Below are 13,406 nucleotides of genomic sequence, written 5' to 3' on the forward strand. Positions count from 1 at the left end.
AGGGTTTTTAAAAATGTCTTTTGTTCAAGTTTTACAGTGTCTTCATAGGGATCTTATACATCTTTTGTTGTGTTCTTAGTTTCTTTGTATTTTTAAATTTCTATTGCTAATGTTTTACAAACTAAATTTCCTGATTGTCTCTGACATTTTGAAATACAGTTTCTGAATACTTTTGATTCTGGCAAGGGTTCTTAATTTATATTCTCATAATTCATCTGTTAATTTTCTTATTTTCTGTATAGATAGTCATATAATCTGCAAGTCATGACAGTTTTGTTTCTTCCATCCTAATTTTTATTTCTTTTCTTTTCTTTACTGCACTGGTGACCCAAAGTACAATATTAAATAGAAGCCTTTTTCTCTTGTTCCTAATCTCAGAAGGATAGTTTTCTTTCTTTTTTTTTTAATATTTTTTATTTATTTCTAGGAGAGAGAGAGAGAGAGAGACAGTGTGAGCAGGGAAGGGTCAGAGAGAGAGGGAGACACAGACTCTGAAACAGGCTCCAGGCTCTGAGCTGATAGTCAGCACAGAGCCCGACGCGGGGCTCGAACCCACGAACCGCGAGATCATGACCTAAGCGAAAGTCGGTCGCTTAACCAACTAAGCCACCCAGGTGCCCCAGAAGGATAGTTTTCTATTATTAGCCATTAAGTTTGATCTTTGGTTTGGTGTTTTGTTTATCTGTAGATAACCTTTTTCAAATTGAAGAAGTTTTCTTCTATCTGATTTTCAAGGAATAGCTGTTGAAATTTGGAGAGTGGTTTTTCTGCATCAGATTCAGATAATATTTTTTCTCCTTTAATCTCTTAATGGGATAACTTCTAGTATTATAATACTAAACCAGTGGTGCATTTTCCAGGTTAAATGCAAGTTAGTATAATATGTTATCTTTTTTATACATTACTGGATCCTGTTTGCTAATTCTTGGGAGGGGCATTTTTACATCTGGGTTTATAAATGGATTGGGTATTGCTCTTTTTTTTATATTCTGGAGTGGTTTTTGTAAGATTGAATTAATCGTTCTTTGAGTGTTTGGAAGACCTCATCTGTAGAGCCATCTGGTACTTTGTCGGGGAGGTGTTACATCTCTGATTCAGTCTTTTTAAAGCTATGGATTGATGAGATTTTCCATTTTTTCTGAAGTCAAGTTTGGGAAGTTTCTCTCACCTCCGCCTCCAACCTCTATCCATTTCATTTAGGTTTAAAAGTTTCTTGGCATAAACTAAATTTGTTCAAAGTACCCTCTATTTAATCTCTGTAGCAGCTATAGTCATGTCCCTTTTTCCATTCCTAAAAGTATTTAATAGCTCCTCCCCTTTTTTCCTTTTTTGAATATTTTCCCCAGAGCTTTATCAGCCTTCTGAAACACCAGCTTTTGGTTTACTTGATCTTCTCTGTTGTATTTTTTTATTTCATTAATGTTTGCTTTTTATTGCCTCTTACTTTTTTTAAAATGTTTATTCTGAGAGAGAGAAAGAGGGAGAGAGAGAATCCAAGCAGGCTCTGCACTGTCAGCACAGCTGATGCGTGGCTTGATCCCACAAACCCATGAGGTCATGATTTGAGCTGAAATCAAGAATTGGTCACTCAGCTGACAGAGCCACCCAGGTGCCCCTTTCCTCCTACTTGCTATAGGTTTATTATGCTGTTATTTCTTGAACTTCTCAAGTTGGATGCTTAATTCATTTTTTTGAGACTTTTAAGTTCTTTAAGTGTGTAAGACTATACATTTTCTTCTAAGTACCTCTTTAGTTCTCCTCCTCCTTTTGATAAGCAGTATTTTGTTATTTTTCAGTCTTAATATTTTATACTTTCCACTGTTATTTCTTATTTGACCCATAAGTTGTTTGGGAAAATATTTTAAATTTCTGTACTATTTTTATAATTAGGTTCTGTTATTAATTTCTAACTTAATTGTGTCATACTCAGAATATAATATATGTCTGTCTGATGCAGTCCTTTGGAATATGTTGAGACTTGCTTTAAGGACTAGCATATGATCAGTTTTCATAAATGAACCATTAGCTCTTAAAAATATATATATTCTAATTATCAGGTAAAATGTTTTATTTATGTCTATTTTATCAGTCTTTGCTGACTGAATCTTCTTTATCCTTTTTCATTATTTTATTTCCTATTCCATCAATTACTGTAACAGGTATTAAAAACTCCTATTCTGACTATAGATTTGTTGACTGATCCTGTCAGGTTTTTTTTTTAAAATTTTTAATGTTTTACTTATTTTTGAGAGAGAGACAGTGTGAAGAGGGGAAGGTTAGAGAGAGAGGGAAATACAGAATCTGAAGCAGGCTCCAGACTCTGAGCTAGCTGTCAGCACAGAGCCTGATGCGGGGCTCAAACCCACGAACCGTGAGATCATGACCTGAGCTGAAGTCGGCGGCTCAACGGACGGAGCCACCCAGGCACCCCAGATCCTGTCAGTTTTTACTTTAATGTATTTTAGGCTGCCTCTTTATGTGTATATGAATTTAGAATTATATATTTCTGGATAATTGAACATTTTATTATTTTGTAATGATCTTCTTTATAGTAATATTACTTGCCTTAAAATCTATTTTCTCACTACAGTTATACCAGTTTTCTTTTGGTTACTATTTGCATGGCATACCTTTTTCTACCTTCTAATGAAAACTTTGTATATCTTTATATTTTAGATGTATGTCTTATGACCTGAACATAACTGGATCTTGTTTTTGTCTAGTCTGACCTTCTGTATATTTTATCTGAAGATTTTAGGCTATTTTCTCTTAATGTGATTCTGATATACTATTTTCATCAAATGTATTTTATTTTCCCCCCTTTCTCTTTTCTTCCTCCTCCTTAACTTTTTCATTTTTTTAAATGTTTATGTATTTTTGAGAGAAAGACAGAGTGTGAATGGTGGAGGAGCAGAGAGAGAGGGAGACACAGAATCTGAAGCAGGCTCCAGGCTCTGAGCTGTCAGCACAGAGCCCTACCTGGGGCTCAAACTCATGAATCACGAGATCATAACCTGAACCAAAGTTGGAAGCTCAACTGACTGAGCCACTCAGGCGCCCCTTTAACTTTTTCATTTTGAGGATTGTTTAAGGAGTGTTTTTTTGTTGTTGTTCTCTTTCCTTTTTTTTCTTTTTGTCTTTACTATGTAGAAATTATATGATTTATTTCTAACCATGTAGGAGCTAGCTATTCTCTTTCAACATGAATACTTCACAAAGTTCACAATTAATAGTTTTTCTTTGTCTCAGAGAGTTGAAGTACTTTAGAAAGTTTTAAGTCTGATCACCCCTTTCCCTAGGTAGTCCTGTCCTGTTTCCCTCTCCTTAACTTAAGCATCAAAAGAAGTTTAGCCCTTTTTCTGTGTTTAAATTTACCAATATCTTGTCATACCATTTCTTATCACATTTCAGATCTTTAATTGCAGATCATTTTTCTTTTCTTTTTTTTTTTTTTAAATGTTTTATTTATTTCTAGGAGAGAGAGAGAGAGACACAGCGTGAGCAGGGGAGGGTCAGAGAGAGAGGGAGTCACAGACTCTGAAACAGGCTCCAGGCTCTGAGCTGGCAGTCAGCACAGAGCCCTACGCGGGGCTCGAACCCACGAACCGCGAGATCATGACCCAAGCGAAAGTCGGACGCTCAACTGACTAAGCCACCCAGGCGCCCCTTCAGATCATTTTTCTTTTGCTTGAAATAGCTATTAGAATTTCTTGGGCCGCTTAGGTGGCACAGTTTTGTGTCTGACTATTGCTCTCAGATCAGGTTGTTATCTCATGGTTTGTGAGTTCGAGCCCTGTATTGATCTGTGATGATGGTGTGGAGCCTGCTTGGGATTCTGTCTCTCCTTCTCTCTGAGCCTCCCCCACTTGTTCTCTCTCTCTCTCTCTTTCTCTCTCTCAAAATAAAATTTAAAAATATTTTTAAAATTTCTTTTCTTTTCTGAATTTTTTAAGTAGGGTCCATGCCCAAGGTGGGGCTTGAACTTACTTTTCTGGGATCAAGAGTTGGATGTTCTGGGTGCCTAAGTGGCTCAGTCAGTTAAGCATCAGACTTTGGCTCAGGCCATGATCTCATGGTTGGTGAATTCCAATCCTGCATCTGGCTCTGTACAGAGTCTGCTTGGGAGTCTCTCTCCTTCTCTTTCTGCTCCTCCCCTACTCTCTCTCTCTCAAAATCAATAAACTTAAAAAGAAAAAGAGTCGGATGCTGTACCAACTGAGCCAACTAGGCACCCCTAGAATTTTTTTAAATGAGGGTGAATTATTGGCCAGCTGTCTCAACTTTTGTTTGTCTGAAAATTTCTTTATTTTACCTTGGTTCTTAAAATATATTTTCACTCGGTATAGAATTCTAGGTTGACAGTTACTTTCATTAAACACATTGGCTAATACTTAGTCTTGGCTGTTGCTAATGGGAATTCAGTCATCAGTTGCCATTTTGTTTGAAGGTGATTTGTTTTCTATCTGGAAGATTTTAAGAAAATGTTTTTCTTTGATGTTCTGCAGTTTTACTGTGATGTATCTTGGTATGGATTTCTATTTATTTATCTTGCTTGGAACTTGTTAGGACTTCTAGATCTCAAGGATTGATGATGTTCAACAATTTTGTAAAATTCCCAGCTTTTGTCTCTTCAAAAATTGCCTTTTCCACATTCTATTACAGGCTAATGAAATTCTGGTTAGACCTAGTTCTTTTTTCTCTTTTTCCATATCTCTTTTTAAGAAATATATTCCATCTCTCTGGGCCATATTTCTGGATAAATCACTTAATGAATTCTCTTTTTTAGGGTCATCTTGACAGAGCAATTTTAGTGGAATGATGGGCTCAGAAGCCAGATTAATCTGAATTGATGAGAGAATGTGATGTGAAACAGGGGGGACACTCACTATAGTTAATGTGGGAGTTTTGTTGTGGAGGGATCCAAGAAATAGGAGAAGGGGTTAAGGGAGACTTTGTTTTTTAAAGATGAAAGATAGCAAGTCATGTTTGGACATCAATAGGAATAATCTAGTAGAGAAGGAAAACTTAATGATGTAGAAAAGATGGGATAATTTAGGAATGAAATCTCTCAGAAAACAAGAGGGAACCAAGTCCAAATTTTTCAATTCTGTGATTGATTTGTGTTTTTGCACCACCCCATTTAAAGATTAGTAAAAGGAATATTTTTTTAGGTTTATTTTTTGAGAGAGAAAAAGTGTGAGCAGGGGAAGGAGAGAGAGGGGGGAAAGAGAGATTCCCAAGAGGCTCTGCACTGGCAGTGCAGATCCAACTCACGAACCATGAGATCATGACCTATGCCAGAATCAAGAGCTGGACATTTAACCAACTGAGCCACCCAGGTGCCCCCAAAGGGATTAAAAAAAAAAAAAAATCAGACTCAGGTAAGTCTGTAGTCGGTTTAACAAGTATTATTCACTTATCCATCCTCAGTCAGCAAACATTACATTTGCCTTTTATGTGTGAGGTACTGTGCTGGGCTCTGGGAACAGAGTTATAACAAGATAAACATGACCCATGCACTCACGCTTACGAAGCTTAAAGGTTAGTGGTAGTGGTGGGTGGGTGTGATACTGACAGACGAAGGACTTGGAATTGAAGTACAGTACTATGGGAGAGCATTTAATGGAGACCTTAATCCTATAACCTTATTCTGGGAGATTAGAGAAGCAACATTTAAACTGATTTCCAAAGAATGAGTAGTTACCCCGGGCACATTCCAGAAGAGCATTCAAGAGGAAAGATGAGCACAGGTGAAGGCCCTGTTGCAGCAAGGAATTTGCAGAGATTTGGGAACTGAAAGACGACTAGAGCATAGTGAGTGAAAAGGCAAGAAAAGCTTTGGAGGGATAGCATGTGCCATATAATGCAGAATCAGAGATTTTAGACTGTCCCACTGCCCCCCACTTTTAAATGGGGTGGTGCAAAAACTGAGGGCAGTGGGAAAGCATTGAAGAGACTTAAGGAGAATAATGACAATCTAGTTTCATAAAATTTCTGTTGTCAAGGTGTATACACGAGGCTACTGGAGCCTGATGCCATTAAGTCTTAGAATCATACAGTTAGCACACTTCTTACAATTATTTGTTTACTTATCCATCTAATACAGCTCCTACAACCAGACAGGAGTGGAAGTTTCCTTGGAATTAATAGAATGGTTTTTTTCTTTGTGTGTATGTATGTGTGAGGTCGGGAGAGGAAGGAGAGAGAAAGAGTGAGAGAGAGGGTGGCAGGGGTCAGATACTTGTTAGTCAAGATACTATTTTTTTTAATTTAATCAATGAGAAAACCAACCAACTCTTTCGCCAGTTAATAATTATCATTCTGTCTTAGAAATTCTTAAACTGCTATCTTTTAAAACTAGCTGTTTTTGAATTATTTTACAGACTAATAAATTATGGTGGATGTATATAAGAATTTATTTTAATTCCTAAGGTTTTAACACTTAATATAAACACGATTTCTCTAATCTTATTTCTCTTTTCATCCTAAATGTCAGAATGTACTATTCTGTTGATGTTATCAGCTTCTTTAGAGGTTATATGAATTCATTTTGACTAGTTAAGTTATTCTTGATCCTTAGATTCTATATTTAATGAACACCTAACACTATGCCTTGCATATAGTAGGCACTCAAAAAAATACACTCAGTAAATCAAAATATCTGATATAGTGCTCTTAATTATAGGTTATAAAAATTTCCTTCCTGAAGTCCTTCCTTTCACCCAAAACATATTGCCGTCTTTTGATACTCCTTTTCTTCTTGACTTTGTAGTCTTCGCTGTTCTGCTCTGAATGGTATTATTTTACCATTTTCCCTTACTCCAAATCCCTTTTTAAGGTTTAATTTTCTCGAGTCTTTTTCTCAAGACTCATATACTTGCTATTTTGTATTATAAGCCTTTCTTGTTTGCCTATTTTCTCTTAGAAAATGTCTTTTTTTCCTCTTTTTTTTGACCTATCTTAATTGAAAAAAAATCTCAGAACCTGTTTATAATTTTGTGTCTTGCAGCATTTTAAGCACAGATAGCCCATCCTGAGGAAACTTTTAATTGTTACTGTGTAATTGATAAACATAATTTTATGTATTCTGTTTTTAGTCTATTGAAGACAATGAAGTATATTTGCCTAATGATGAAATTTGGACCTATGATATTGATAGTGGGTTGTGGTAAGTAATTTTAAATTGTAGAATGTCCAACCTTAAAATCTGATTTAAATATTTTCATAGATTACAGGAAATTTAAGACCAAACTTAGAACATACTTCAACATTTAGCATGACCCTTTCCTTTTCTTTGAATGCTTTATTCTCTCTGGCTCTTTCTTTACCTTATTCCCTTCCTCTCTCTGCTCCATTCCTCTCAAGGTTCAAGCTACCCCAGAAGACTTTGCTTTGTTGTACCAGTTAATTCCCAATTCTAGTGATACTTTTGTGATTTTTTTTCCCAGTAGGTTGAACAATCTTTACCATGGATTAGAGTTTTCACCGTATTGGCTACCATTGCGCTTCGATTACAGTTGTCAATGGCAATATTCATTGAAAGAGTACTCATGGAGTTCAAAGGGAATTTTAATGCCTTTCTAGAAAGTCATGGAATTCCATGTTATTCTTGCTGCAGGACAATGCACCTCATGGAAGGAGAACTCCCTACCTCCATGTCAGGAAGTTGTGGTGTTTGCATTAATGGAAAGCTGTACGTTTTTGGAGGATATGATGACAAAGGATACAGCAATCGAGTAATATTTTCTTTCAATTCAGGAGTGCAGAAAAATGTAATATTCAGTGTATCACTTAATCTCGCATGTTTACAACTATTTGAAGAAGATGTATGTAGAAAATTTTAAGCTTACAGGTTTTAAAAATACAGTGAAAATGCAGCCTTTGTGTTCTTCTTCCACATCTTTCTGCTTCAGAGTTAGCTCCCTGCTTAGTTGGTGTCTATAGGACAGAGCATGATGAGAAAAGATCCATTTTATGGATGTGTTTTATATGTCACTTTTGCTTCGAAAACACAGCCTTATTTTTATTAACTTTACAAAGAAAATTTTTACCTTTCAAAAAGAAAAAAGAGTTATTAATTTTTGGATCACATATCTTTCAGACACAGATTAATTTTTAAATTCCCTGTCTGCTAATGGTGTTCTCCTCTTTTAAAAGCTTTATTTTGTTAATTTGCGAACAAGAGATGGAACCTACGTTTGGGAAAAAATCACCAATTTTGAAGGACAACCACCCACACCACGTGATAAACTTTCTTGCTGGGTATATAAAGACAGGTAATGCGGCGGAATCATCTCCTTAAGTACACTTAAGCAAGGGTGGTGGCTGCAACAGATAAAAGTTGAAAGTCTGAATTTTTTCAAGATGTAATTACAAACTTGTTTTGACTCTGTTGGTAATGGCAGTTCTGCATCCTGGGTAAGAGCCATGTCATAAAAAGAAACACTATGAATGCAACTATTTTTTTAAAATAAAGTTAATTAATATTTCTAAATAGTTAACACATTCACATGGTTCAAAAATCAAAACCATCTTAAAAAGTCTAACGTGAAAGGTCTGGCTTCCACCCCTGTCCCCATCCACTTTGTTCCCCCCTCCCCCACCTATGAAATAGCTACTTCAATTAATATCTTTTGTATTCTTAAATCAGTGGTTCTCAGATTTGTCTGCTATTGTAATCACCTGGGGATTTTTTAAAAAAAATTCAAAGCCCAGGTGATACTTTACACAAATTGAATCACCATCTCTAGGGGTATGATGTTTTGAAACTCCTCAGGTGATTCCAAGATGCAGACAAGTTTGGAAACCACTGCCATCAGTATTACTTTATGCAAGTAGAAGCAAATACATAGGAGTGTATGTGTGTATTCCTTTTCTCTCTTCCTTATACAAAGAGTAGTGTACTCTGTATAGTCTTCTGCACCCTGCTCCTTCTCTTAGTTTACAGTGTACCAAGGAGCTCTTCCATCTTTTGGAATCCCTAGTTAGAAAGCTGATTTTCTTCCTCCCTTCCTTTCTTCTTCCATCCTTCCTTCCTTTTTTTCTTTCATAGCTGTATAGTATTCCTCTTTCAGAATATACCATGGGTTTATTTAACCTTTTCTCTATAAATGAAATAATATTTAAATTATTTACATTCCTTTGCTCTTACAAACTATGCCTTAATGAATGTCTGTGTGTGTGTGTGTGTGTGTGTGTGTGTTTGTATGATTACAGATAGATCCACTGGATAAAATTAGATTGAATTTATAATTTTGACAAATGTTTAGTTTGCCAAGGCTGTTGTAACAAAGTACCATAAACTAAGGGGCTTAAACAACAGAAATGTGCTTTCTCATGTTTCTAGAAACTGGAAGTCCGAGATCAAAGGATCAGCATGGTTGGTTCCTTCTCTAGGTTTTGAGGAATAATCTATTCCATGCCTCTCCCCTAACTTCTAGTGATTTGCTGGCAAACTTAAAAAAATTTTTTTTAATGTTTTATTTATTTTTGACAGACAGAGTGTGAGCAGGGGAGGGGCAGGGAGAGAGGGAGACACAGAATCTGAAGCAGGCTCCAGGCTCTGAGCTGTCAGCACAGAGCTAGACATAAGCCTCAAAACTGTGGACCACAAGATCATGATCTGAGCTGAAGTTTGAGGCTTAACCAACTGAGCCCAGGCGCCCCACTTTTGCTGGCAATCTGATGTTCTTGGGCATGTGGAGATGTCACTCTGATCTGTTTTCATGTTCACGTAGGATTCTCTCTGTGCACGCTTGTCTGTCTCCAGATTTTCCCTTTTATAAAGACACCAGGCATACTGGGTTAAGGCCTCCCCTGATGACCTCATTTTAACTTGATTGCCTCTGTAAAGAACCTATCTCCAAATAAGGTCACATTCTGATATATTGGGACTTCAACATATGAATTTTAGGAGAACACAATGAAACCCATACCATCAGATTTTGCCAATTTTTCCTCCATAGAAGTGGGGCCCTTTTGCATTCTCAACAATGGAATGCTTATTTCTCTGTAGTCTTGCCAAGAGTTTGCTGGCAAACTCAGATTGTTTATTTGTTTGCCATACTGATAGATGGAAATGTCTCAGTCTTATTTTCATTTTCACTGAAAAAATTTTAGTGAGTTTGAATGTATTTTCATATGTTTAAGTGTAATTTTTATTTCTTTTTCTTTGAACTATTTTTGTCCTTTGCTAATTATTTTCTATTTGAGTTTTCCTTTATAAACTCATTTTCTAGGTGTTATTTATATATTAAGGAAATTAGTGTATGACTGATATGATATGAAAATATTTTTTCTAGTTGGACATTTGTCTTTTGAGTTTTCTTATTAATATGTGTAATACATACATTAAACAGATTTTTAAAACTTATTTAGGTAAATTTATCAATAGTTTCTTTTTTTACCAATAATTTCTTTTATGGCCTCTTGATCTTGAATCTTGATTGCAAAGTTATACATTAATTCACCAACGTAGTTTTTTCTTTTTTAAAGAATTTTAAAATTTATTTTTTAATGTTTTTTAAAATGTTTTTTTATTTATTTCCGAGAAAGAGAGAGACAGCGTGAGCAGGGGAGGGTCAGAGAGAGAGGGAGAAACAGAATCTGAAGCAGGCTCCAGGCTCCGAGCTAGCTGTCAGCACAGAGCCCGACGTGGGGCTTGAACCCATGAGCTGTGATATCATGACCTGAGTGGAAGTCGGACGCTTAACCAACTGAGCCACCCAGGTGCCCCTTAATGTTTATTTTTGAGAGAGAGAGAGGGAGAGAAAGCATGAGTGGGGCAGGGGCAGAGAGGGAGATACAGAATCCAAAGCAGGCTCCAGGTTCTGAGCATAGAGCCTGATGCAGGGCTTTAACTCACAGACCACAAGATCATGACCTGAGCCCAAGTTGGACACTTAACCAACTGAGCCACTCAGGCACCCCTGTATTTTTCTCTAGTACTTTTGTCATTTTATTTTTTTACATTTGAATTGTTTATTCATTTGGGACTTACTCTGCAAATGATATGAGATGTGGATCTAGGGCTATCTTTTTCTGAATGGCTACCTGTCTGTAACTCACTTATTTCAGATGCTACCTTTATTATGTATTTAACTAATATTCATTGGTATTTAGATCTGAGTTTTCTATTCCATTGATCTGTTAATGTACAAATACTTCACTAGTTTAGATATTGAAGCTCTACAGAACATTCTTATAGGACTATTATAAGTCATAAGTGTATACCTTAAATAGTTATCACAAAACGAACACATGTATGTAACCACCACCCAAGAAAGAACATCATCAACACTGTAGAATCCATTATGTCCATTCCTAATCAGTATGCTCAGCCCCTTTCCTAAAAGAAACCATTATCCTGACTTCTAGTATCCTAAATTAGTTATTGTTTTTTTTATATTTTATATAGTTTTGTTTTTTATATTATATATGGCATTCTATAGAATTTATACTTTAACTGAAATTATATTTTTGAGGTTCATTCCTGATGTTGTATGTACCTATAGTTTGTTTTCTTTCCTGTATGTTATTATATTAAATGAAATACTAAGTTGTATTCATTCTACTGTTGATAGACATTTGGGTCATTTCCACTTTTTGACTCTTTGGAATAATATAGCTATGAGTATTCTACAGATTTTGGTACATAAGGGTAAACATTTCTGTTGGACATGTATCTGTTGTGTCAATGGTGTTATCTGATTTCAATATAGTCTAATTTACCATTTTTTTCCTTATGGTTAGTGCTTTTGTGTCCTAGACTTAATTGATCCTAACCCCACAAAGAATTTTTGGTCCTTTGAAGTTTTCCTTGTTCACATATACAAGGAACTGATAACAGTAGTTGCCCTAGGCAAGGAAATTGAGTGACTGAGAGTAGGAGAGAGACTTACTTTTTACTACACCTCTTTTAAAAAGTCATGCTAAAATACATATAACATAAAATTTGCCATTTTAATTATGTTTAAGTGTCCAGTGCAGTGATCATACAACCATACCATTACAGTAAAACCTTGGATTATGAGTAATTTGTTTTGTGAGTATTCTGCAAGACGAGAAAACATTTCTAATAATTAAAAAAAAATTTTAATGTTTATTGATTTTTGAGAGAGAGGCAGAGAATCAGTGGAGGAGGGGCAGAGAGAGAGAGGGAAACACAGAATCTGAAGCACACTCCAGGCTCTGAGCGGTCAGCACAGAGCCTAATGCGAGGGTCAGATTCATGGACTGGAAAATCATGACCTGAGCCAAAGCCAAACGCTTGACTGGCTGAGCCAACCAGGCGTCCCTCTAATAAATTTTAACTTGATAAACAAGCAATATCTTGCAATACAAGTGGTATGTGATGCCTAAGTCACATGATCACAACTGAGCCAACAATGGCTCTTGAAATTTGCTTTGATATACAAGTGCTTTGGATTGCACTTCGTTTCCGGAACAAATTATGGTCTCAAACCAAGGTTTTATTGTATTTAGTTCCAAAATTTATCATCACTCCAAACAGAGACTCTAGTCATTAAACAATACCTCCCCATTCTCTCTTCTCCCTAACCTGTGGTCACCTCTTATCTATTTTCTATCTCTGTGAATTTGCCTATAATAGATATTTCATAGAAGTAGAATCATTCAGTATTTGTTCCTAGTGTCTGGCTTATTTCACTTAAAATATTTTCAGAGTTCACTGTGTTATATGTATGAGGCTTCTTCCTTTTTAAGGCTGAATAACATTCCATTGTATGCACTGTTACCCATTTATTTATTTGTTCATATGTTGATGAACACTTGTTTTGTTTTCACCTTTTGGCTATTGTGAAAAATGCTGCTGTGAACACTGGCTTACAAGTATTGTTTGAGTCCCTGTTTCCAATTCTTTTGGGTATATACGTAAGAGTAGAATTTCCAAGTCATATGGTAATTCTGTGTTTAATTTTTTGAGAAAGCACCAAACTGTTTTTTACAGTGACTCTGCCATTTTATATTTGCACTGGCAATATACTTGGGTTCTAACTTTTCTTGCCAACACTTGCTGTTTCTTCCTTTATTTCTTTATTCTTTTTCTTCTTCTTTTTAAAAAATTATAGGCAGGGATGCCTGGTTGGCTCAGTTGGTTAAGCATCTGACTTTGGCTCACGTCATGATCTCAAGGTTCATGGGTTCAAGTCTCGTACTGGGCTTTGTGCTTAGAGCTCAGAGCCTAGATCCTGCTTCAGATTCTGTGTCTCCCTCTCTCTTTGTCCCTCCCCCCGCTTGTGTTTTCTTTCTCTCTCAAAAAACAAAATAAACATTAAAAAATTTTTAAAAATAATAAGCATCATAGTGGGTGTGAAGTGGTGTTCATTGTGGTTTTGATTTGTATTTTCCCAGGGACTAATGATGTTGACCATTTTTCATATGTTTAT

The 13,406-nt window shown here is 36.0% G+C and overlaps 1 protein-coding gene across 4 annotated transcripts in view; it reads left to right on the forward strand.

The window, feature by feature from the left end:
- Positions 1-13,406, forward strand: part of KLHDC1 (kelch domain containing 1) — a 58,982-nt gene that overhangs the window by 7,540 nt on the left and 38,036 nt on the right. For 3 of the 4 annotated variants that reach the window (XM_039217326.1, XM_039217328.1, XM_039217330.1), the window contains exons 2-4: positions 7,098-7,168; positions 7,619-7,772; positions 8,158-8,276. In XM_039217326.1, the coding sequence (XP_039073257.1) occupies positions 7,098-7,168; positions 7,619-7,772; positions 8,158-8,276 (344 nt within the window). The remainder of the gene's footprint in view (positions 1-7,097; positions 7,169-7,618; positions 7,773-8,157; positions 8,277-13,406) is intronic. The other variant, XM_039217327.1, reaches the window with a different exon arrangement.

This window comes from Hyaena hyaena, unplaced genomic scaffold (genome assembly GCF_003009895.1).
Source record: "Hyaena hyaena isolate Hyena2069 unplaced genomic scaffold, ASM300989v1 scaffold_683, whole genome shotgun sequence".
NCBI classification, from domain to species: Eukaryota; Metazoa; Chordata; class Mammalia; order Carnivora; family Hyaenidae; genus Hyaena; species Hyaena hyaena.